This window comes from Coregonus lavaretus (assembly GCF_964263955.1).
Source record: "Coregonus lavaretus genome assembly, chromosome: 5".
NCBI classification, from domain to species: Eukaryota; Metazoa; Chordata; class Actinopteri; order Salmoniformes; family Salmonidae; genus Coregonus; species Coregonus lavaretus.
In genome coordinates, this window is record NC_139992.1 from 18,422,113 (window position 1) to 18,449,057 (window position 26,945).

Sequence of the window (26,945 nt, forward strand, 5' to 3'; positions counted from 1 at the left end):
CAGTGCCACTTCCACGCTCCGCCATTTCTCAGAATGGTGCTATGTCTTGCAAGATCACTTAATGATTAATTAGTATTCTACATAACAAACCGAATATAATAGCATAGATAATGTTAGGCTACTCTTATACAAAAAACACCAGGTAATTTCTTATGACAATTTAGGATGATTATGCTGAAATGTTGCATTTTTTTCTCATGTGGACAGAACTCAACAGCAGGTGCCATAGGCTTAAAAAATGCTTTGAATTAAAAAAAATACAGGTGGCTGTGTTTAACTCCATCTGCTCTAAAATTGGATTAAACATTAGTTAGGCTACTTAGCCTACATAATTCAAGAAGATCGAAATGCATATTCACATAAAACTGATTGAGATCAAATGGTTGGCATGCATGCAGCATTTCACCTGTAAAACGTGAAGAATGATCATTCACGATTGACAGTGATGGCGGCCTAATTTATAATGAGGTAGGCCTAATTTGGTGATTTAGGATTTTAAAAATATAACATTTTCATTGAGCCACTTATGTGTAGACATAGGGAATCGTGCAATTTGGATGATGTAGGCCTATTGTATGTTTATTCTACAATGATTGTATAGCCTACAATAGGCTACATGTAGGTACCAACTTTCATTCAGAAATTATGATGTAATAATAATACAAAATTGTGCTCTGGTAGGCTACCTAAAAAGATAGCACTACACCACTGGTTATTATAAATGTAAAGCAATTGCCATGATATGTGGTCAACTGATAATTCCAGCTCCGTTTTGATTGGGACAGCATCATTGCTGCTTTGAGACAAGCCTTGGAACTTGTCTTGATAAATCAATCAATGTCAGATTTTTGTTTTCACTGAATCTCCATTTGGATATTTAGTTACAATTATGCTGGGAAATGTTAGCTAAGTGGAGGTGAGTGCTGATGATCATTAGTCTAGCAGCTGAAAGCAATGCAGATCTTCTCTACACACATTAGGCCTATAGCCTACCTGATGAGCTTCCCTGATGTTTTCCTGAACTTTCCAATACTTTTCAGATGCATTTCGGTCACTTAGTCTACTGATGCGAATACCCATTTTACACATTTCCTATAGGCTATTCAAGTCATTTGACATATTTTCTTATTGGTTAAAAAGGTCATAAGGCCTACATCGTTTCAAAAACAATCTAGCTGAAACCACTAGCCTATTGGCTTCATTGATTTACTGAATGTATTCTCTTGTAATTGTAGGCTAGGCTACTTGCTGATAGATTACTTTAAATATTATTGTAACAGTAGGCCTACCTACACAATAATCTCATATTGGGTTACTGGCCACAATCCATTGAATTAATAATAAGAAGTGTTGATTATTTGGCCTTAGGGAGAGCACAGCGCATGGAAGAAAAAATAGCACCGCAGGAAGCAGTGCTGTAAGTGCTGCAGATAAATTGAAATACTTTTGCCAAATTATATCATTACTCCTGTCTCTACAGAAATAAATGAAATAATTGAAAATACTACACCAGAGAGCATAATTTAGCCACAGAGGATTAATAGCTTATTTTAAAAATGTATTGCTGTAGATCGTGTTTTGTCACTTTATGAGCGCATAGGCATACAGTTGGGAATCGCGCAATTGGTCAGTCCGCGCTGCAAATATCAAACAGCTGATTGTTGAGTTGTTGCTTCTGTCAATGTGGCTGTCAATGAACAGCAGTCAGCAGCTAAAAGGTATTTTGCAGTATTTCAAAATACAATTGCGGGAAAAAAAACAATGTGTATAATAAGTGAGTGCCACTGGAAAGTTGGTGGACGATTATCTCCTCCTCATATTGTAGGCCTAAGATCTGTGTAGCCACTCTTTTCATTGGCCTATGCTATTGGTTGCATCGAAGACATGGGTCGTTCGTTTTATTGATCTCAGTATGTCAATGTCAGAGTAGCTTGTTATTTTGTGTGGTATAAAAAATATATTATTGAAATGTCTACAGTCATGTAAAATTACGTAGAATTACAGGATATTATTTTAGAAAAGGCCATTTTTTCCGGCCCTACGTAAGACCAGGCTATCTGTTAAACATAAAGCTTAGCTAAACAAATTTGCCAAGCGTTTTCAGACACAAATAAAAGCTTGTGCTAATTCAACCAATTCCTTCATATTATAGCCATATTGTAATAGTGTTGTCTTTTTTGCAAATATTATTAATGTATTATGTGCTCAATAATATGATACTTCATTGTTTGCTCTTAAAACCAAATATTAAATGCAAAAATATAAACCAAGTTTATATTGTGTCAAAATCCGTCAAGAAGCCGTTTTCCTAGTAATCTCATAGCATAGCTTAACGAATCCTTATTCCGTCTCACCAGAGAGAACACGCATTGTGTTCAACTCGGTGTTTGGTTGCAAACATAACCTAAACCCATTGTAGCTATTTGAACATGAGGATCTGACCTTCCATTCCCTAATCAGAACCCCGCCCGGCCTTGTCTCAGAGCAGGGAAACCATCCTGAGTCCCTACTCCAAGTCTTCCACCAATGCCCTTCTGCTTGAATAGACGCTTAGATTGAATTAATTCCTCTTAGCATTTCATTGCACTTTCATCGCACTAATTGCTTATGCAAAAATGCAAATGTGAATTAATTAGTTAGACCACTGATTAGTTGTTTGGTATTGGCGTGTAATAAATCACGCTGGAAGGTGCAGACAGTGGATATGTCCCAAATGACACCCTATTCCCTATTTAGTACACTATTTGTGACCAGTGAGCATATAGGGCTTTGGTCAAAAGTAGTGCACTATGTAGGGAATAGGGTGCCATTTGGGATGCAACCAGTAATATTCTGGCTCGGGACCCAGCTGTGGCGGGATGGATTTTGGTTTCAATAATATGCTAAGAACACTTCCGGGGGTTTCATATTGCAGGTGACCAACTGCTGCATGAACGTGCCTGCCTGAACCCCCTATGGAGTGCATATTACCTATATAGCTTATTAGGGAAATGTATTATATTAATAATAACACCAATATCCTAATAATAACAATAAATAATCATCATAATAATGTTAGTATTATTACTATGTCGTAATAGAAATATTAGCATATTAGGCCTACACAGTTGTAATATAATAAAACGTACTAGGCTATTAATAATACAAATTAAAATAGTATAAAACTATTGGAATTTGTAGGGGACTCAGAATGATGTCCAATAAACGTTTGGGGATTTTTTTTTAGAAATAAATTATTTTAAGGCAATAACGCACCTCTTCCTAAGGCAATAATAATGTTCAGGGAATCAATGTTGTAAAATGTTGGAAACTTTAATTGTATGTCTTGTTGTTCTATTAAAACACAGATAACAGTCACCCATATATCATAATTACATCTTTCCGGATCTGTTTTACTACGTTCTTCGAATAAGACAATAAAAGGTCATCGTAACTTTTGTTTTTGTAGTTAAGAAACACAGGTGCCACTCGAATATGTGATGAAATTATGAAATGTCATTGTTTATTCGTTAAGGACGGGAACGCATAATATGGGTCCATAAGATTTTAGTTTGGCGCGGGTGAGGGAAACCGTGACGTCACAGTTACTGACACGCGCACAGGCACACTGTCAGATGTATGTATTTCGCACAACAGAGCAATACATGTTCTTTCCTTCCTAAAGGTTTTCTTTTTTTGGAAGGATGCTGCGGTTGCATAAGGAGATACAATGGCGTCGTCTTGTGGTGGATATGAAACATTACGTCAGCGGCAGCAGAGAAGCTTATATTATACTTTTAATCTTTAAACTTTGCCATAAAGTTGTACTTTCACAGTTGTTAAAACGATGAACACATAAAAAAGTTAAAAAGCTTCTGTAATAGAGTAGGCCTAACCTAGTCAAAAGTGGCTTACCTAGTCAAAAGTTCCTGATATATGTTTTATTTTATTTATTTAACCTTTATTTAACTAGGCAAGTCATTTAAGAACAAACTCTTATTTACAATGACGGCCTACCAAAAGGCAAAAGGCCTCCTGCGGGGAAGGGGCCGGGATTAAAAATAAAAATATAGGACAAAACACACATCACAACAAGAGAGACACCACAACACTACATAAAGAGAGACCTAAGACAACAACATAGCATGGCAGCAACACATGACAACACATCATGGTAGCAACACCACATGACAACAACTTGGTAGCAACACAACATGGCAGCAGCACAACATGGTAACAGCCAAAAACATGGTACAAACATTATTGGGCAGACAACAGCACAAAGGCAAGAAGGCAATACATCACGCGAAGCAACCACAACTGTCAGTAAGAGTGTCCATGATTGAGTCTTTGAATGAAGAGATGGAGATAAAACTGTCCAGTTTGAGTGTTTTTTGCAGCTCGTTCCAGTCGTTAGCTGCAGCAAACTGAAAAGAGGAGCGACCCAGGGATGTGTGTGCTTTGGGGACCTTTAACAGAATGTGACTGGCAGAACGGGTGTTGTATGTGGAGGATGAGGGATGCAGTAGGTATCTCAGATAGGGGGAGTGAGGCCTAAGAGGGTTTTATAAATAAGCATCAACCAGTGGGTCTTGCGAAGGGTATACAGAGATGACCAGTTTACAGAGGAGTATAGAGTGCAGTGATGTGTCCTATAAGGAGCATTGGTGGCAAATCTGATGGCCGAATGGTAAAGAACATCTAGCCGCTCGAGAGCACCCTTACCTGCCGATCTATAAATTACGTCTCCGTAATCTAGCATGGGTAGGATGGTCATCTGAATCAGGGTTAGTTTGGCAGCTGGGGTGAAAGAGGAGCGATTACGATAGAGGAAACCAAGTCTAGATTTAACCTTAGCCTGCAGCTTTGATATGTGCAGAGAGAAGGACAGTGTACCGTCTAGCCATACTCCCAAGTACTACCCCAAGCTCTAAACCCTCAGAGGTAGTAATCACGCCAGTTGGGAGAGGGGCATTCTTCTTACCAAACCACATGACCTTTGTTTTGGAGGTGTTCAGAACAAGATTAAGGGCAGAGAAAGCTTGTTGGACACTAAGAAAGCTTTGTTGTAGAGCGTTTAACACAAAATCCGGGGAGGGGCCAGCTGTGTATAAGACTGTATCATCTGCATATAAATGGATGAGAGAGCTTCTTACTGCCTGAGCTATGTTGTTGATGTAAATTGAGAAGAGCGTGGGGCCTAGGATCGAGCCTTGGGGTGAAATAGCCATTAGGGCAGGTGGGATTTCAAATGTCCATACATTTGCCAATTTATTAGCAGAAAAGATGAAAACATGCATATCATAGTTACAAGGTGTAAACGGTGAGCACGGACGATAAGAAATTACATTTTGATTCTGAATTTCTGAACAAACAAAAAACTGCTTCCCTACTTCCAGGTCACCTGTGTGCCAAACGCCTAAATTCACGTGACCAGTGACCCATGACCCAACATATAGTGCCCTTTAATGCAGTTTTCAAACCTCTCCTCTGGACCCCCAACGTTTCACAATTGTGTTGTTGCTCTGAAATAGCTCACCGGATTTATCTATGCAAGGGCTTGATGAGTAGTTGACAAGTTGAATCAGGAATAGGTAAAATCATGATTAGTTGACTAATTTAATCTGAAATAGTTCAAATTCATGGAATGGCTGGTGGCCCCCGGGGAGAGGTTTGAAAATCCCTGTGTCTAGTGTACAAATTAAGTAGAATATACAAAGACAGACTAACTATAGTCTACAAAACAAAACAACAACATACGTAGGACAAAATGGATCCTACAATCTGGGGAATATAAAGTTATTCCATTCTATTCTATCTACTCTAGGCCTATTCTATCTATTATATTGTCAGGACCTGCTCCGAGGAAGTTCAAATACAATCAAATGTTTCACTAATACTGTAATTTACTATTACTAGGCGCCTACAGTATTTCACTGATGTTTGCACTACGCGTATGCCACCAGCAGGTCACAGAATATCCTTGTGGAAGACGTCATCTCATCCTAGTTATGAAGACATACTCGCTGCCCGCCTCTTGTCATGTTACTTTATTCACTCCGGAAGCGGAAGACTAGTTTTCTTCGTAAATGAAGTTCGGCAAAGTTTGTCAGATTCCATTTCAACGGAGCTGCTTTTCAAAGCTTCAAACTCCTTTCCAACCCGCATCACAATGGTAAGTGTTTATGTTTTTATGGAAACAACATACGAGGATATTTAAAAATCTGATGCCAAACTTTTACTGTGGCGCACTTTGCCTGATGCAATTCACATGGACCTCACTTGTCACCGATTTCAATCCTCATCGTTTTTATCCCAAGTAATTTTTGGGAAACAAATTTACGACTTTTATATCAAGTGGAAGTTAACATGGGTAATGTAAGGCACAACATGTAATTACATAGCATGTCAGGCAGTGTAGGCTATGTTACGAATAGCCTTTGGATAAGTAATTTAGGATAGAAGGCAAAACATTTCAGGTGGGAGACTAGACGTGTTCCCAATATAGGCTTTATTTTTCAATCCCTGGAGGCTGGGACATATCAGCAAAGTAGCCTACTGTTTTATAGTAGTTAAATCAATAGGCCTATCTCCTTTCCAATGTTACTTGTCCCATACGCCCCCTCATGGGACACATTATAAACATGCAATGAGTAAACTTGCCTGGACCCGACGTTGAATTTCGTTAAATTCTACGTCGGGCAGAAATTAGCGTTTGAATCAGGAAAGTTTCCTCTCACGACCTCCACATATCATTTTATTAAACACTCTGGCTTGTAGAGGTCGTGAAAGGAAACTTTCCTGATTCAAACGCCCATTTCATAGAATTCTATGCAATTCAACGTTGGTTTTCCAGGCAATGAGTAAACATACCTCCTATATGCTTTAATTTCGCTGTGTATTTAGGTTGTGTTTTAAATACTGTCCACATCACCTTTAAACAGGTTAGAAGTTGCAGTAACAATCCCTCTACTCAGCCTGCTTTTCAATAACTATATTTCCCACATGTTCTGTTCATGAATAGATGTGGGAGAGAAAAAAACTCAGCCAACAAATGTGTGTATAAATAGCCAATGCATTTGCATAATATTGATAAACGAGATAGACTTAGAGATTCAGCACTTCCAGATAAAGCACGTTGTACATATTCTATTCATACAGGAGAAACAGGACTTAGAACTCATGTCTGGTATTCAGTGTGTTACAGGTTACTGTACATCTGAGAGGCCCATCCTTGAAGTAACTTAGATGACATTTATGTTAATGTTAGATGCCTGTATGAGGAAACGTTCACAACAGTGTTTTTACATGTACAAGATAAAGGTTTTGCTTTGTGTAGTTACGTGCTTCCTTGAAAACCAGGAATTGCACTAAGGAGGTCTGCAGTCTCCTGAGAGGCCAGCTGAACACATAGACAGTATTTGGGACCATAGACAGACAGAACCAGAACTGGTGTCTGGTATTCTCACCTGTGCTAACGTGCTTCTCTGAATCCAGGTATTGCACAGGGGAGGTCTGTCATCTCTTCAGAGGCCAGCCTATACCATATAAATAATAATACATTTCATTTGTAGAGTTATTTTAATTGACATACATCACAAATCTCTACATTGTGAGTAACCATTAAAAAAGGCTTCAATAAATAAGGGCAAAAAACATTAACCAAGAATGAAAAGGTGCCTAGTGGCCTAGTACTTTACAAGATACACAGCATAGTAAAGAATGCAACAAGGACTAAAACAATAGAACTTGAAACTAAGATATAGGACCAGCAATAGACATCACAACATAAGATCACATTTAGTGAAAACCAGTTGGTAGAAGTATATGCTAGCTATACAGTGGCTAGGGGCCCTTTACTCTCTCCCGCTGTGTTGGTTTTTATCTTACATATTAAAAAGTAGGGCACAGACATTCCACCTTGAGCAAACTAGCTACCTATCTGGCTTGGGGTCACATGCTTCTTGTGTGTGTGTGTGTGTGTGTGTGTGTGTGTGTGTGTGTGTGTGTGTGTGTGTGTGTGCGTCCCAAATGCCACCCGATACCCTACATAGTGCAATACCTTTGACCAGAGCCCTATGGGCCCTGGTCAAAAGTAGTGCACTATATAGGGAATAGGGTGCCATTTGGGACGTGGCCTGTGTTTTTGTAGATGACGTCATTCAGGTGGGTGTGCCACACCTGGGCTGATAAGTGAGTGTTTGCAGAACTAACACAGGTGGATCCACTAAGTACACTATCACAGGATGCGTGTCTGCATTGAGAGCATTGACTACATTTCTACCAGACTTGTGAAAGTGTTGCCAGTAGCTGATACCTCTAAAACTACAGGAGAGAGTTAAGGAAAAAGAACAGACCGGCCTGCATGTCAGAAATGCTCTGTTATTATTCTAGGAGAAGGCCCCCGACTGAATGACTCATGCCTGAAGAATTAGGGACATGTAAAATAAAACAACTCGGAAGCCTTTTAAAGACATTTCATGGCGTTAATTTCAAAGGCATGCCATATTTTGATTGAATTAGTCATGCACTTTCTATCTATTTTTGGTCATTTCCATGTAAAAGACCCATTAGCATCAACATGTGAAGTTCATAGGAGCATGTCAAATTGGGTGTCAAGTCTATATTTTTGAGAAATGAAGGCATATATAAATTTTTCAACCATTCTCCATCCTTAAAATTAGGAATAAGCAAACACTTAGATTTCTTGTCAAACAGATGGTAAAGGGTTCTACCAGAAAGTATTGGCCTCATTTGAGATTTGGTTCATTAAGAAATGCTAGCGGCCATGACTGAATTCAAACGTGAGTTGGTTTCGGGGTGTGGTTTGATGTGTGTTCGCAGTTGGGAAGAATTAGCCAAATTATTTAGCCAATTAGCTTCAGGCCGCTGGTGTGCAACTGTGGAAAAGTTGGTTTCACTTTGGATAGCAGCATCATGATGATATAGTCGGTGACAGTTTGCTTCTTGAAAGTCCAATATCTTGAAAACTTGACTACTGACTAATGAAAAAAAAAATACCAAGATCTTTTGAGTGGATTTTCCTTTAAGAGATTTTGAAAAACGTGATCACATTAAAAACTGATGGAGATTTTACAGAAATTCTGTTACCAAACTTTGCATCTGCACAGTTCTTCCAGTTAATGTGTTTTTGAAAAATGTTCAGTGTAAATTCTTAAAAGAAGGCTAGTCCTTGTGCATAGAGTTGTATGGTTTGTTAAACTTTGAAATCAATGTTTTTTGTTTGGCATTATCGTGGAATTGCGCTTTTGTAGTTTAATAATTTATTTTGGCACGAAGCACAGCTGGTTCAGAACCAGAGCCATGATGTAGAATTACATAAGCTTTCAGCTGCAAGCATTCCTGATGTTCAGAGTGGTACAGTACAAACCATATAGAGTAGCCTGGATTTCCTTGCACAATCTGACTGAGTGATTACGACTCGCATTCGCCTTGTAGAGCAGGACTAGGGGGTTCGTTAGCACTTTATTACAGATTTCCATTTCCCGGTTTCATAAAAGCATCTTAAGGCTAAGCTCATCGTTAGAACCTTCGTAGGAACATCGTTAAATCTCCGAGCTGTTTCCCAAAACCATCGTTATTAACGTTGCACTTGATAACGCTGGTAATCTAACAGCTAAGAACAGCTAAGTGTGTCTTTAGAAGCTTTTCTGCTCTGCTCTGCCACTTTATACACATCTCAGCTAAACATAGAATCACATGGTTTATCCGCCTCTCTGTGGCCACCGATAAATTCAGATCAAAGTTTACTGCAAATACAACATTTCCAATGTATTTGCAGTTGATACAAACAAGCGACGTATACAAAAATATCCTTCAAATGAAAGCCGAGATGACTGCATTTAAAATATAAACAGTGGGCTATAGGGCTATTTCAATCATATTGAAATATGTTTCATGTTCAATCAATTCAGTTCTATTTTGCAACTTGTAGGCTACTGGCTGTAATTTGTCTCAATATATTTCATGATGTGTAGCCTAACATGTACGCATTTTTATTGGGTAAGCATTAGAATAAGCTGCCAGAATATTTGCAGCCGTATGCGGTAATATCTCTCTAGGAGCTGACCCGTCGTCAGTATTATGAAATAATTATAATGTTAAGGAAAGAGTTGAAAGGAGAAAGCTGATCCGAGAGCAGTGCTCTCATTCTTTCGAGCCTATCAGTATCCACACATGCTCCAATGACGCACGTAGCGACCATTCGCTCTCTGCGTGGTGTTTTGGGAAACGCATGTTACATCTTTGGCCGTTGTAAGAAAGATGCATCGTTAAAACCTAAGCATAAGTTCCATCACTATCGGGAAACCGGGCCCAGGTATTTAGAAGTTATTGCGGGACAGTAATAACCTATGAAGTATGTGTTTGTTAAGGACTAGGCCTTGAGGATGACTGGTCTATGGGGTTGTGATGTAAAGTTGACTGCTGGTTCTGAATCTGATCCTGTCCTCTCATGCACCCGCTGCTGTGAGAGAATGATCTCAGCCGGCGTGGCGTGTGAAAGGCCCAATCTGTAAACCGATGTATCAAGTCAGTCAGCACATGAACCAATGTACAACACGTTCTTATCAACATCACAGTTTGTTCTCCATGGTTTGTTTGTCTGGCCTGCTTCAGGTCCTTGTAGTCACGTAGCACAGAAACAACACTGCTGAAGGGTGACGGGGAGGGGGGGGGTGGTGTGTGTGCACGCGCTTGTGCGCGCGTTTTCTCAGTGCAATGTGAAGGTCTTGGGGCTCTGCTCTGTCTGGACACAGGAAATGAAGTTGGCTTGAGTCCCACAAACAGAATAGCTCCCATTTACTGTAACCATGTGAGGGGGAGAGAAACGGGGTCAATACCAACGTGACATCTGGGGAGTAGTGTGGGATGCTGGGGAGCTATGTTTGTGATTTCCAGATGTATAAAACTTCAACCTTCCATACTGTTGATTTCTTCCTGTCATGCAGTCCTTTAGGAGAGACTTTGAGGGAGAATCCTGAATCTTGTAATCATGTTTTTGTGATAGAACATCATAATTGCCATTGCCAGTAAGCCTCTATTTTGATTCATCTAGCTAAGTATTTGCAGGTGTACTGTAGCAGGCTAAGGCCTAAGCAGTGTGGTTTTGCCTTCTCGTCCCAATTTCATAACCATGATTTTTTGCAGGCAGTATCAGCAAGATGTCAAACAGCCAAGGAGTAACTTTACACCATATTATTCAGAGCCATGTTTATCTTATGAAAATACTTTATGCAATCACTGTAAAATGTAGCCAGCAAATCTCTTACAGTACTACCACAGAGTTTCTAAACCCAGAGGCGCAACATCGCAAGACTTCCGGGAACAGACCAAGCAGACCAGGCCGGGGTTTGAGAAGTGAAAAATTATTCCATAGTTGTTCATTTTCTCGAAATCCTAAAGGCGCAACCTAGATTTGAGCCAATGTCTTAAGTAGTTGAACATGTTATTACTACAACCTTGTGAAAGTGACAAACTGACACGTTTTAATTTTTGTCAAAAACAACTTTAACTTATCGTTCTCAGCTGTAATATGAAAATTAAGCCACTAATGTAACAATCCTCTGCCAGGTTTATTTCATTGCTGCAGCTCTCTACCTCTACTACCTCTCTGCCCATCTCTCTCTCTACCTCTACTACCTCTCTGCCCATCTCTCTCTCTCTCTACCTCTACTACCTCTCTGCCCATCTCTCTCTCTCTACCTCTACTACCTCTCTGCCCATCTCTCTCTCTCTACCTCTACTACCTCTCTGCCCATCTCTCTCTCTCTCTGCCTCTACTACCTCTCTGCCCATCTCTCTCTCTGCCTCTACTACCTCTCTGCCCATCTCTCTCTCTCTACCTCTACTACCTCTCTGCCCATCTCTCTCTCTACCTCTACTACCTCTCTACCTCTACTACCTCTCTGCCCATCTCTCTCTCTACCTCTACTACCTCTCTGCCCATCTCTCTCTCTCTACCTCTACTACCTCTCTGCCCATCTCTCTCTCTCTACCTCTACTACCTCTCTGCCCATCTCTCTCTCTACCTCTACTACCTCTCTGCCCATCTCTCTCTCTACCTCTACTACCTCTCTGCCCATCTCTCTCTCTCTACCTCTACTACCTCTCTGCCCATCTCTCTCTCTCTGCCTCTACTACCTCTCTGCCCATCTCTCTCTCTCTACCTCTACTACCTCTCTGCCCATCTCTCTCTCTACCTCTACTACCTCTCTGCCCATCTCTCTCTCTCTACCTCTACTACCTCTCTGCCCATCTCTCTCTCTCTACCTCTACTACCTCTCTGCCCATCTCTCTCTCTCTACCTCTACTACCTTCTACTACCTCTCTGCCCATCTCTCTATCTCTACCTCTACTACCTCTCTACCTCTACTACCTCTCTGCCCATCTCTCTCTCTACCTCTACTACCTCTCTGCCCATCTCTCTCTCTCTACCTCTACTACCTCTCTGCCCATCTCTCTCTCTCTACCTCTACTACCTCTCTGCCCATCTCTCTCTCTCTACCTCTACTACCTCTCTGCCCATCTCTCTCTCTACCTCTACTACCTCTCTGCCCATCTCTCTCTCTACCTCTACTACCTCTCTGCCCATCTCTCTCTCTCTACCTCTACTACCTCTCTGCCCATCTCTCTCTCTCTGCCTCTACTACCTCTCTGCCCATCTCTCTCTCTCTACCTCTACTACCTCTCTGCCCATCTCTCTCTCTCTACCTCTACTACCTCTCTGCCCATCTCTCTCTCTACCTCTACTACCTCTCTGCCCATCTCTCTCTCTCTACCTCTACTACCTCTCTGCCCATCTCTCTCTCTACCTCTACTACCTCTCTGCCCATCTCTCTCTCTCTACCTCTACTACCTCTCTGCCCATCTCTCTCTCTCTACCTCTACCACCTCTCTGCCCATCTCTCTCTCTCTACCTCTACTACCTCTCTGCCCATCTCTCTCTCTCTACCTCTACTACCTCTCTGCCCATCTCTCTCTCTCTACCTCTACTACCTCTCTGCCCATCTCTCTCTCTCTACCTCTACTACCTCTCTGCCCATCTCTCTCTCTCTACCTCTACTACCTCTCTACCTCTACTACCTCTCTGCCCATCTCTCTCTCTCTACCTCTACTACCTCTCTGCCCATCTCTCTCTCTCTGCCTCTACTACCTCTCTGCCCATCTCTCTCTCTCTACCTCTACTACCTCTCTGCCCATCTCTCTCTCTCTACCTCTACTACCTCTCTGCCCATCTCTCTCTCTACCTCTACTACCTCTCTGCCCATCTCTCTCTCTCTACCTTTACTACCTCTCTGCCCATCTCTCTCTCTCTGCCTCTACTACCTCTCTGCCCATCTCTCTCTCTCTACCTCTACTACCTCTCTGCCCATCTCTCTCTCTACCTCTACTACCTCTCTGCCCATCTCTCTCTCTACCTCTACTACCTCTCTGCCCATCTCTCTCTCTCTACCTCTACTACCTCTCTGCCCATCTCTCTCTCCTAGCCTCCTTCTCTTTCTCGCTCCATATGTTTGTTTCACACTAGGCAAACGGAAGCCCAGGGCAACGCTGACCTTGTTGGGGTTAATGATTTGCGATATGATAATGCTGCTGGACGGTACATGTTATGTTGCTGTGTTCTTGGCTGGTGGTGTAGCTTTGCTTTCCAGGCAAACAGGCAGGCATGTGGACAGGCAAACAGGCAGGCATGTGGACAGGCAAACAGGCAGGCATGTGGACAGGCAAACAGGCAGGCATGTGGACAGGCAAACAGGCAGGCATGTGGACAGGCAAACAGGCAGGCATGTGGACAGGCAAACAGGCTGGAATGTGGACAGGCAAACAGGCAGGCAGGCAGGGAGACAGCCTCAGGAGGTGAACACAGCACAGAGGACAATGTTCCCAGACTGTTTTTGGCAAAGTGGCAGTCAGCCTATCCAGTCCTAAAGCTATAGCTAGCTGCCACTCCTCTCATTGTGGAAGTGCCCTGCAGGGGGCTTGGATAAAGAAAGTGCTGAAAAATGAATGTGCTGCAGATTGTGGAGCTGGTCAGTTTGAATTCCAATATGTTTTTCCAAGAAGCACTGTTAGTCTCATGTGACTCCAGACTCCCTCTCCTCAATCGAGTCTCATGTCTGTCTGCAGGTCCAAGCTTTATGGTGCATTTGTGAGCATTAGGCAAAGCTCACGAGAGATTAATGTAGATCTAATTAATGGTAAGATCAAAGTAATTAAAGTGTTAGATAAATTACAAAATCACTGAAATCTAATTAGGACTGAGTCATAATACTGTTTTGCCAGACAGTGATATGTGACCGCCTCATAGATAGCCTTTGTAGTTTTAGATGGTTATTCATGGCTATTGTATGAAGCATGTGATCTGTGGATTAGGATTTGGGCCATAAAGTCCTAACTAGCCTAACCCCTGACCTCTCCAGTCTGTCTTGCATATGGTGAGTTGACTTTGCTTCTAAAACATGTTATAAAGCCTGAAGTTGTAGTAGGATGGCTCTAAAGGTTTGTGTGTCCTTGTGTGTTACTGGCTGGTGTATTGCAGAGCCCCCCCCCTACCCCTGTTCTCTTGTATTGCAGAGATCCCCCTACCCCTGTTCTCTTGTATTGCAGAGATCCCCCTACCCCTGTTCTCTTGTATTGCAGAGCTCCCCCTACCCCTGTTCTCCTGTATTGCAGAGCTCCCCCTACCCCTGTTCTCCTGTATTGCAGAGCTCCCCCTACCCCTGTTCTCCTGTTCTTGTTCCTATAACAGCATGTTCAGCATACAAAGTTTGCCAGTGAGCAGGAACAATGAGGAAAGCAAACAGCCAGAGAGGAACTGAACAGTTTATTACAGTCTTCTCTTTTACCTTGTGATTATCATGATCTAGGCCTAGGGCCTAACAAATAGCCTGCAGCTCATTGACAGTCATGAATGAAACTCATGCAAAATCATGTTAAACAATCCTCATGGGTACCACTTTACATTAAAATACAATTACTAAGGTACTATGTAACCACATGTTAATACAATGTCACAACCACTCTCACACTCACTCTCACACTCACTCACTGGAGAGTGCTTCCGCCATGTCAGTCCTGGAGCCTCTTGAGGTCAAGCACAGTTTGATCTTCCTCAAGATTTATCTTAGATTTATCTTAACTTCACATCGCCACGACGACGCTCTGTTTAAATTGAAGCGGAAACATAGGCCTAAACTCTACCCTGTCGGAATGGGAGCTTCACTAAAACACTGAAAGTGCTGATGGATGCTATCATAAGCAATGGGTAAAAATGTTCCTAAATAAAGTGCAGTCTTTTACATATTTGATTTATTTAGATGGACATTTCCAGGTTATAATATTTAGTGAGAGTTTGAGACTCTTCTTGACTTAGAAGGTGGATCATTCAGGTTCGTTAGGGACCTAAGCTACATATTTCTTCAGCTTTATTCTAGGGCTGGGCATTATACCGTATTTTACGATATACCGGTATTGATGCATGGACCGGTTTGGGTTTTTACTTTACCTTCTATAACGGTATTTGAATGTTTGGTTTGTTAAATGGGATACGCCGTGTGTAACGTCCATTTTTATAGTTTACTTCCCTACTTGAGTCATCTCTCTCTACTCTCTCCATGCCGCTTTCCACACAGACCTAGCCCCGCCCCCTGTCACTCAAGGCGCACGTTTGTTCTTCCTCCACCACGAGACACTTGTGTTCAGTCTGCATGGTCAATGCAGCACATGCAACAATGTTGATGACAACGATACTGTTTTCACTTTGCTTCTTAATTTAAATCCACTAGCGTTCTATAATTAAACTATTCGTTTGTGTTTTCTTACATCTGCGAACACCTAGTTTGTCTTTTCTTAGCAAGTTGGGCCTAAATCTTGTTAGCCGCTAATGCTAATCTCTAGCTAGCTAATAAATGTACTCAGTCAGAGCAAATGTAATTAGCTATACAGCCTGATAATACCAGTGATGGTTTAGACCTAAATCAGCATATTGTTTGTGCAACAGTATTGTCTATATCAAAGAGGAATACACGAAGCATGAATATGTTAGCTACATGAAGTAGCTAAGAGAACATTCAATGTAGCCAAAGATTATAGGGTCCCCTAGGAAACACTTGTCAACAATAACTCTTCCCTGGCGTTTTCATTCGTTGTCATGTGTCACAGGCCGGCTCATAGCCTGTGGCAAAAATGAGGGGACATGAACAACAGGTATAGGCCAATCAAAAGGTTCTTTATTGTAAACCAAAAACTATTAACTTTAAACAAAGAAAGAGGTGTGGAAATGTCATAATGTAGAGTGTAGGTAAGGTGCATGGATGCATGAATCTGTGTGTGTGTGAACATGACTGAGTGGAAACTAGGTAAACCTACAAAGGAACAAACCAAACAGGATCATACCTGGAGGAGCAGGGAGAGAGAGAGAGGGGGGTTAGTGAAGCAGTTTTAAATACCCTGAGCCCAGGTGGCTCCAAAAACACCAACTCTAATCACTAACAACCCTCCTCTGCCTGCAGGAGGAACCGCCCCTGCACTGCAGAGGAGGGGCCGTGACACCCCCTCCTTAAAATGAGGGTCCCACCCTCAACCCAAATTACGACCCAACATATTTAAAACAATCCAAAATTCCTCCCAAAACCCCCCAAAAAAAACGGATACCAGTCCCGGCTTCCAACAGTAGCCCCGTGTCCCCTAGCTGAATGTCTGTCCTCAAACTCAGCAGCCCTGGTACCTGGGGAGCAATTTAAGAGAAAAAAGGCGCAGACAGCCCGCAGGGGTCAGCAGAGAGAAAATACAAACTAGGCTAAAGGAGCACGGGACAGAGCATAAGCAATGATATTATCCTTACCACTAATATGTCTAATATCGAGGTTGAATGGTTGCAAGAACAAAGCCCAACGCATCAGGCGCTGGTTTGGATTTTGCAGGGACTTCAGAAAAATAAGTGGGTTGTGGTCAGTAAACACAGTTACAGGGGTTAAACAAAAACCAACATAGACCTCGAAGTGCGGTAAAGCCCAAATGAGACCTAAAGCCTCCTTTTCAATTACAGAATAGTTTTGCTGATACTTATTACATTTCCGGGAAAAGACACTGACTGGACACTCAACATTGTCGTCATTTTCCTGGAGAAGCACAGCCCCAGCACCAATTTGACTGGCATCTACCTGCAATTTGAAAGGTTTCCCAAAATTTGGTGCTGCCAACACGGGTGCCAAACACAAAATAGCCTTAACTGCATCAAATGCCTCTTGACACTGGGTGGACCAGATAAATTCAGCCTTCAACAGATTGGTCAGGGGGGACACTACTACCGAAACGTTTTTACAGAAAGCACGGTAGTACCCCGCCATTCCCAGGAAGCGCATCAGTTCTTTCTTTGTGGAGGGATGTGGGAACTGCTTCACAGCCTGAACCTTGGCTTCCACAGGACAGACAACACCCTGACCCACAACCTTGCCTAGGTATGTGACTGTAGCTTTAGCAAACTCACACTTTGCCAAATTGATAGTCAACCTGGCCCACCCCAGTCTTTCGAACAGGGCTTGCACTCTACAGACATGCTCCTCCCAAGAGTCTGAGTATACGATCACGTCATCCAAATACACGGCACACCCTTCCAGACCTGAGACCACCCGATTCATCAGCCTCTGGAAGGTGGCTGGAGCATTCCGCAAGCCGAAAGGCATCACTGTATAAGAGAACAAACCAGATGGAGTTATAAAGGCAGCAATCTCACAAGCTCTTTTGGTAAGGGGTACTTGCCAATATCCCTTTAAGAGATCAAATTTGCTAACATACTTTGCTGACCCAACTTGTTCAATACAGTCCTCCATCCTAGGAAGAGGGTAAAGGTCTGCTTTAGTAACATTGTTAACTTTTCTATAATCAGTGCAAGGTCTAAAAGTGGAATCAGACTTCTTGACCAGAAGACAGGGTGAAGCCCAATTTGAACAACATGGCTCCGCAAAACCATTGTCCAACATATACTGCACCTCTGTTTCCAACTGCAGTCTCTTCTCCTGAGATATACGATAAAATCTCTGTTTAATAGGCTTAGCATCTCCGATATCTATGTCATGCTCAATTAAATGGGTTTTCGATAGTGTCAGAAAACAAAACAGGGTAGCTTCTAATGAGCTACCAATTCCTCACGTTTCTCAGAGTCTAAATGATCTACCAAAACCCCAAGGTTTTGCAAAGTCTGGGAATTTTTCAACCGACCTTGTAAGACCTCATCCGAAACCCTAACTACCTCCTCTTCTCCCCCCTCCACAAAGTTAAAGCCACAAGATGTAGTGACTGGAGCAGCAGTCAACGCTGACCTCACCGCTGGAGTGCCTTCCACTTTGCTTAGATCACGGGAGTGATAACATTTTAACAGGTTCACATGACATCATTTAGAGGACTTCCTATGACCAGGGGTTTCAATAAGATAGTTCAAATCTGACACTTTGCGCAACACAGTGAAAGGACCATGTGTCACGGACATAAAATACTGTCATACTGTCCACATTTTTTTTAAACTACTGTGATATGATATTTGGGCCATATCGCCCAGCCCTACTTCAATCTTTAAACTTTTTATGACCTCAAAGGGCATATAAGTATTGGATTTTCTTCAGGACTTGCATCCAAGTTTCAAGTTTATTTGGATTTAATGTGCATTTTACACAAAAGCTGCAATAATGGCACTGTAAATGTAATCATCCATAACTTCAAATGCACTGAATAAGGGTACATAAATTCAATTTCCCATTTGTCTCTGATTCCAGTGATTGTGGATTGTATGATTTCCAAACAAGGAAACATGACAGCAACAGCTGGTCATCTTTGATTGTTGGGTCATTTTTCATTTTTTGGCCTACATCACAGGCTACCTATTCCGTCATGTTATTGAGTTGGTAGTTTAGCTCCATATCTCCAGTCCTTAGTACCTGGTGGTTTCAAAGGGCCTTGGGCTGGTTCCCTAGACTCCCTAGGGAACAAAGAGAAATGGCACAGGAAGGTGACCCACCTCAGCCCTCCACTGATGCAGGTCGACGCCCTGCGCTACCCTGCTCTCTGAAACAATATCACAATAGAGAATGGAGGGTATTTGTGTCAGTAAGTGTGCTGCAGTGGTAGCGGACTTCCCAAGTTGGTAGCTAGCAAGAAACCTTTGTCAGAAGAAAAGGTCAGGAGGCTGTGTACGTGTGTGAAGAAGCAGTGAGGTGGCTGGAGGCCGAGGTGTTCTGTTACCGTTCTAGACAAAGCAGGTGTGGCTCAGAACCTCTTCTCTCTATATAGTGCACTACTTTTGACCAGGGTCCATAGGGGTCTGGTCAAAAGTAGTTCAATGTGTAGGGAATAGGGTGTCATTTGGGATGCAGGCTGTGTCATAATTGACCACAGAATGTTTGGATTTGTTGAACTTTGAACTGAACTTCATGAAATAAGTTTGACATATGAAAGGCCATTGTTGGCACACATACAGTGGGCTCCAAAATTACTGGCACCCCTGACTGGCAATGCACAAACAATACTTTTAAAAAATAAACAAATTATAGAGAGAAACTCAAAATAACAACATGTGAGAAATACTGTACTATATTAATGTTCCATTGGAACCCACCAAAATCATTTTATTGATTTAATAAAAAATCTGTGTCCTCCAAATCAAGGTTTCTCAATAAATTGTGCCCTTCAAGATTATTGTAAATAACATCTACCAAAATTAAACCAGGAATTAAATTCCACTTATTTAAGTTTATCTAAGTCTTAAGGAACTATATTGAGCCATTACATCACTTTATGTTTCACTAGGGTATAAAAATGAGGTAACATGCATGCAATATCCCTTTGTCATCCAACACAATGAAGAAAACAAAAGAACTGGCAGGTCAAATGAGACAGATTTACATTTACGTCATTTAGCAGACGCTCTTATCCAGAGCGACTTACAAATTGGTCCATTCACCTTATAGCCAGTGGGATAACCACTTTACAATATGTTTTTTGTGGGTAAGGGGGGGTAGAAGGATTACTTTATCCTATCCCAGGTATTCCTTAAAGAGGTGGGGTTTCAAGTGTCTCCGGATGGTGGTGAGTGACTCCGCTGTCCTAGCGTCGTGAGGGAGTTTGTTCCACCATTGGGGTGCCAGAGCAGCGAACAGTTTTGACTGGGCTGAGCGGGAACTGTGCTTCCGCAGAGATAGGGGGGTCAGCAGGCCAGATGTGGATGAACGCAATGCCCTCGTTTGGGTGTAGGGACTGATCAGAGCCTGAAGGTACGGAGGTGCCGTTCCCCTCACAGCTCTGTAGGCAAGCACCATGGTCTTGTAGCAGATGCGAGCTTCAATTGGAAGCCAGTGGAGTGTGCGGAGGAGCGGGGTGACGTGGGAGAACTTGGGAAGGTTGAACACCAGACGGGCTGCGGCATTCTGGATGAGTTGTAGGGGTTTAATGGCACAGGCAGGGAGCCCAGCCAACAGCGAGTTGCAGTAATCCAGACGGGAGATGACAAGTGCCTGGATTAGGACCTGTGCCGCTTCCTGTGTAAGGCAGGGTCGTACTCTCCGAATGTTGTAGAGCATGAACCTACAGGATCGGGTCGCCGCCTTGATGTTAGCGGAGAACGACAGGGTGTTGTCCAGGGTCACGCCAAGGCTCTTCGCACTCTGGGAGGAGGACACAACGGAGTTGTCAACCGTGATGGCGAGATCATGGAACGGGCAGTCCTTCCCCGGGAGGAAGAGCAGCTCCGTCTTGCCGAGGTTCAGCTTGAGGTGGTGATCCGTCATCCACACTGATATGTCTGCCAGACATGCAGAGATGCGATTCGCCACCTGGTTATCAGAAGGGGGAAAGGAGAAGATTAGTGGTCGTAGACCTTCATAAATCTGGTAATGGCTACATGAAGAGCCACAAATGATTGAATATACCACTGAGCACTGTCAGGGCAATTATAAAAAAATTTATTTACAAGATATGGAACAGTTGAAAACCTAATCGGTAGAGGACGCAAATGCATTTTGCCCCCCATGATAGGGAGGAGGATGGTGAGAGAAGCAACAAAATCCTGAAGAATCACTGTGAAAGAATTGCAGGCCTTGGTGGCGTCTTGGGGTCACCAGGTTTCAAAAAACACCATCAGACGCCACCTCCACAACCACAGGTTCTTTGGAAGGGTTGCCAGAAGAAAGCCCTTTCTAACCCCAAGACACAGACGCAAGCGCTTGGAGTTTGCCAAACGTCATTTAAATTATGACTGGAAGAAGGTGCTCTGGTCAGATGAGACCAAAATTGAACGTTTTGGTCAGATACAGCATCGGCATGTTTGGCGTCGAAACAGAGATGCATACAAGGAGAGGCACCTCATACCCACGGTGAAATATGGTGGTCAGTAATGTTTTGGGGCTGTTTTAATTCCAGAGGTCCAGGGACACTGGTTAAGATTGATGGCATAATGAATTCCACTAAGTATCAGTCAATTTTGGCTGACAATCTGGTTGCCTCTGCCAGAAGGCTGGGACTTGGCCGTAGGTGGACTTTCCAACAAGACAATGACCCAAAACATACCTCAAGATCCACACAGAAATGGTTCTGTGACAACAAAATCAATGTTATGTCATGGCCATCTCAGTCGCCGGACCTCAATCCAATCGAAAATCTGTGGGCTGAGTTGAAGAGGGCAGTTGATAAGCACAAACCCAAGAATGTGAAGGATCTTGAAAGAATCTGTGAAGAGGAATGGTCCAAAATCCCTCCAAATGTATTCCTTAACCTTGTCAAACATTACAGGAAAAGACTCCATGTTGTTATCCTTGCTAGAGGTGGTTGCACTAAGTACTAAATGAGGAGTGGCAATAATTATGAAACCTTGATTTTGGTGAAATTAATTTTTTATTAAATAATTGTATGGTTTTGGTTGGTTCCATTGAAACATTAATAAAGTACAGTATTTCTCATGTTGGTATTTTGAGTTTATATCTATAATTATATTGTTTATATTTTTTTAAAGTATTGTTTGTGCGTTGCCAGTCATTTTGGAGCCCACTGTATAGCTTGCCTATTTTTCCACAAGAAGTAGCCTATATTTTCTTTTTTTAACCTTTTATTTGTAGGTTAAGATTGACCTATAGTAAGATTCGATACTGTGGTAGACCCATTTTGAGTAGCCATTTTGACACTGCTTTAAAAAACATCATATTAGTGCTACTGTGCTATGTTTCTTTTAAAAGGTCATAACCGATAGATGGGAAAGAAGGACAACAACATAGTATTTTGTCCCTAGAGGCAAGATCCTTGAGAAGCTAGACAGATCATTTTATTTGCCGATAAAACATCATTTGTATTTTTTGCTTTCAAGTTAACCAACACACACACACAAACCAAGTGGTTGGAAGAACTATTAAATAACTTATGTAGGCCTACACTCTCCTAAGTTGTACGTTTAGCTCAGGATGTTCTTTCAGGATGTTTGCTCCTATGAGGACTTAACACAGTTTACATGTTAAACTACCTGTTGGCTAAGTGGAGTTCTTACTAACAAGTGCTTTGTTTTGTGTCGGCACTCAGGAGTTGATGCTTGGGTCGTGTTCATTATGGCTCACCGTAGCATTTTATTTTGCAACGGAACACTGAAACAAATGTTTCTTAATGGACAAGTTCATAAATATTTTTATTCCCACATGCATCGGATAGGTGCAGTGAAATGTGTTGTTTTACAGGGTCAGCCAGAGTAGTACAAATTACTAGGTGGAACAAATTAGGGTTAAGTGCCTCGCTCAAGGACACAATACAGATTTTCCACCTTGTTAGCTCGGGTATTCGAACCAGCAACCTTTCAATTACTGGCCCAACGCTCTAACCACTAAGCTACCTTGCGCCTATATTCAGTTAGGACCTCTCTGCTTCACTCAGTTTCAGAGCATTTCCATTCGTGCCTACTGAACACGACCCTGGTGTGTGTTTGTATCCAACAGTGCGGTTTCTTTGTCTATCTTTTGTTGCTGTTCAGCAGCTTGGGTGTTTGGGACGTGGTGGCCGTCACATCACGATGGACGGACGGGCGGACAGATGATGGGTCACATTTGGCCCATGATGTGGGAACTGAGACATCCGTAGTTCTGTTGAAAGGGGTTAGGGGTTCAGGGGGGAGAGGGGCTGATGTGTGTAGGGGGGTGCAGACTGGGACCTAAATGTAGATATCCTCTTTACAACATGTTTGGTCTTGAGGGAGTTTGATGTTAATAGGCAAGATAACAGCAGACTAGTGTTTATTCTGACCAAGCTGGAGCAGCAGAGACGTGCTGTGGTGTAGGATACAGACTCACACACAGACATAGACACACAGTTTTGTAGCACGCTCACAAACACTCACACTGAACTCCAGCTGTTCTGTTCTCTGTGTCCTTGACTTCCAGCTCCAGCCCAGGTGTTTGCCATGGTCATTGTTGCTAAGCTAACGTTTCCCGTCTAGTCTCTCTGTGCTGTGCTTGGTTTGGCTGCCTTTCAGACAGGGAAAGGAAAGAGTCCGTACTCCGTACAGCAGTCCACTATTGTTCTGCAGTATCAGCATTTAAAAATATTTATAAGGAGTTAAGGACTGCAGACGACAGCTTCAAAAGGCCTGGCCTAGCACACCCTGATATGTAATATCTAGTTTCTTAGCTCCAGGTAAGGGTTATGTCCCAAATGGCACCCTATTCCCTACATAGTGCATTATTTTGACCAGGGCCCATAGAGCTCTGGTCAAAAGTGCATTATTTTGACCAGGGCCCATAGAGCTCTGGTCAAAAGTAGTGCACTATGTAGGGAATAGGGTGGCATTTGGGATGCATACAAGGCGTTGTTAGTCAGTTTGAGTGTCTGATCCAGTGGATAGGCCTATAAGTGCAAAGAGTGATTATCAACACAGCTGCTATAATAAAGCGACCACTCACGTTACACTAATCTCTCTCTTTCCTTCTTTCTCACACACTTGTTTATCCAACATCTTGTCTGCATATGAGACTCTGCATCTGTGTATTTTTCGGCTCTTCTTTTCAGTGGGACAGGAAGAACAGGTGTGTGTGTGTGTGTGTGTGTGTCTCTCTCTCTCCTCCTCTCTCTCTCTCTCTCTCTCTCTCTCTCTCTCTCTCTCTCTCTCTCTCTCTCTCTCTCTCTCTCTCTCTCTCTCTCTCTCTCTCTCTCTCTCTCTCTCTCTCTCTCTCTCTCTCTCTCTCTCTCTCTCTCTCTCTCTCTCTGGTGTGTGTGTGTGTGAGAGAGTCAGAGGGCGAGACAGATGGACCCTATGGACAGGACACCACTGTCTGTCAGTGCCATGACTTTCTTTCTTTCTTTCTTTCTTTCTTTCTTTCTTAAAGCCTATTTGTTTATTGTATTTTGACCCCTTTTTAGATTCCCACACATCTATAGCTAGCCGTCGCTGCCATTGGTTTGTTTGGAAAGCAGAGTGGTCCTCTGTGTTTAGTCACATTCCTTATTTCCGATGATTACTCTGGAAATAGAAGTAACCTAATAATAGCCTCCTTCATTCGTCCATCGAGGTTTGGCTTCTATACTCCAGTGAGATAATAACTCCATCCATCCCTCCCTCTGTCTATCTCTCTATCCCTCCCTTCAGAAAAGAGCTGATCCACAACAGGAAACGACTCGTAATCTTTTAACTAAACAGACATTTCCTGCTCCAGTTGTTGTCAGTTGGACTTCTAGCTCTCCGTAGCTTCTTTCTGTACTCATCCATCCATCCTTACTGCCTGCCCTCTGTCCCATATCTCTGCCTGGCTGGGTAGGCACTACTTTTAAGTGACATTTCAGACTGCTTTGGAAGTATTCTTAGGATTCTTAGGATAATAATTCTGGAGGAAGGAGGAATCCCCACCAGGTATTATTAGTGTCTCGTTTCATGCAGATTGTTTTGTTGTCTTGCTTCTTGTTCTTGCAGAGGTTACCACATTTATTTGTTTGGTGTTCTGGTCATAATTCGTTTAGCCATCTAAGTTATGTAAAGAAACAAATTGTGTGTAATCTTGTTAGGAAAATAACAAGTTGTTATATAATACAAAGTAAATTCAGTTATTGGATTATTGGTTATCATGCAGTATGATGTTATATTTCAGGCCCTGCCAGGTTTGCAGAGCTTTCCTTCTAGAATTAAATGATGTGTGTCTGTGTGTTTGCTTGGAGTGACTGTCTGTGCCTGCACATGTCTGTGTTTGTGTGCAACCTCCCAGTGTGGTGTGATGTAACGTAGCACATTTAGAGAACCGTACTAAACAATGTACTCAACTAATCATAAATTACTAAAGAGGAGGCTTGGCTTCCATTTAGTCTCATGACACCCCTCCTCTCCACTGCAGGTGACTTGCCCATCGCTGTAGCAACCCAGCCTGTGGAGAAGAGGAGGAGTGGATCCAGGAGAGGACCATGGAGCAGTGTGAGACTTCTGCGAGCCCCAGCAGAGATCACCCATGGAAGGCAGCGACCATGAAGAGGATGGCCTGGGCCCAGAGCAGAGACTCCTGGCAGGGCCCCTCTGAGAGCCAGGACACCCAGGATCAGGAGGGTTGCAGCGAGGAGACGGTGTCCCCAGAGCCCACCATGGAGGAGAAGACGGCCCCGGCCGAGGAGCCAGGTACGTTGGGAAGAGCTACAGAGGGAGCAGCAGGCAGAAATAATGATTGTTTGGGTTTTTGATGGCTTGATAAACAGCTGCATGGAAGTCATGATAAAACAATAAGCCTACTTTAAGGTCTTATTGCTCTATTATTAACTAGCCCAAAAAGGAATTAAATCCTGCAACAGCAAACCGTTTATTTAGATTTTTGAATCCAGTTGTAATGGTTATGGACATTGTAGAATAGTTATAGGCATTGTACATGGCTTTGAATTGCTCTGTTTTTTTTCACTCAGGGCGCTTCCCTAACAAGATTGCGAGCTGGCTCAAGGACTGCAGGTGTAGTAATGTTGTGTTATAATGAAACCTCTACATTGACATGTAAATTAACATTAGGGCACACAATGGACAACGTTGTAAAATGTTGTGCAACAGAAAGCGAAAATGAGTGTTTCTTAATGGACAAGTCAAGGTAGTCCCTCTTTGTTTCAATCCGTTTTCTTCAGTTTGATGTCTAATGAACACGTAAGACAGGGCCCTGGTAAAGCCCTTAATAGTGACAAAGAAAGAGCAGCATGACAACCACGTATTGTGTTTCCTTGTATTTGTAAACTATTGTGGTCCAGCTCTCTCCTTGTCAGACATGTTATATTTGCTTTGTGAAAGGCGTGTGCTTTATGCTGCTATCTATGTCTTTGGGAAGTGTTTCCGTTACTCCAGGGCCTATGTTATCAGCAACTGGTCTGGTCTCGCTGTACTTTACTGCACAAGCTGATTAAACAAACATTACCTTGGAACTTAGAATCTGTTTATCGAGTCATATTCTAGATGGTTAAAAATCCCCCCAAAAACCTATGTACGTGAGCAAGACTGAGTGAAAGAGCAAACAGAAAGTCGCATGATGTTGATCATGAGTGTTTTACACAATGTCAATAATAATGTCCTTTTATGAAATCTTCATGTCATATGGCAGGCGCTGGTATACAGTGGCTTGCGAAAGTATTCACCCCCTTGGCATTTTTCCTATTTTGTTGTCTTACAACCTGGAATTAAAATAGATTTTTTTGGGGGGGTTGTATCATTTGATTTACACAACATGCCTACCACTTTGAAGATGCAAAATATTTTAAGGGGTGAAACAAACAAGAAATATGACAAAAAAACAGAACTTGAGCGTGCATAACTATTCCCCCCCCCCAAAGTAAATACTTTGTAGAGCCACCTTTTGCAGCAATTACAGCTGCAAGTCTCTTGGGGTATGTCTCTATAAGCTTGGCACATCTAGCCACTGGGATATTTGCCCATTCTTCAAAGCAAAACTGCTCCAGCTCCTTCAAATTGGATGGGT

At 42.5% G+C, this 26,945-nt stretch overlaps 1 protein-coding gene across 2 annotated transcripts in view; it reads left to right on the plus strand.

Moving 5' to 3' along the window:
- The first annotated feature begins 6,051 nt into the window (after positions 1-6,051).
- The window catches only part of LOC311129875 (protein ITPRID2-like), a 42,238-nt gene continuing 21,344 nt past the window's right edge, over positions 6,052-26,945 (plus strand). Inside the window, exons 1-3 of one of the 2 annotated variants that reach the window (XM_084162394.1) lie at positions 6,052-6,154; positions 25,341-25,615; positions 25,894-25,936. In XM_084162394.1, the coding sequence (XP_084018520.1) occupies positions 25,408-25,615; positions 25,894-25,936 (251 nt within the window). In that variant the 5' untranslated portion in view covers positions 6,052-6,154; positions 25,341-25,407. Of the gene's footprint in view, positions 6,155-24,652; positions 24,866-25,340; positions 25,616-25,893; positions 25,937-26,945 lie in introns of those variants that run through there. The other variant, XM_084162395.1, reaches the window with a different exon arrangement.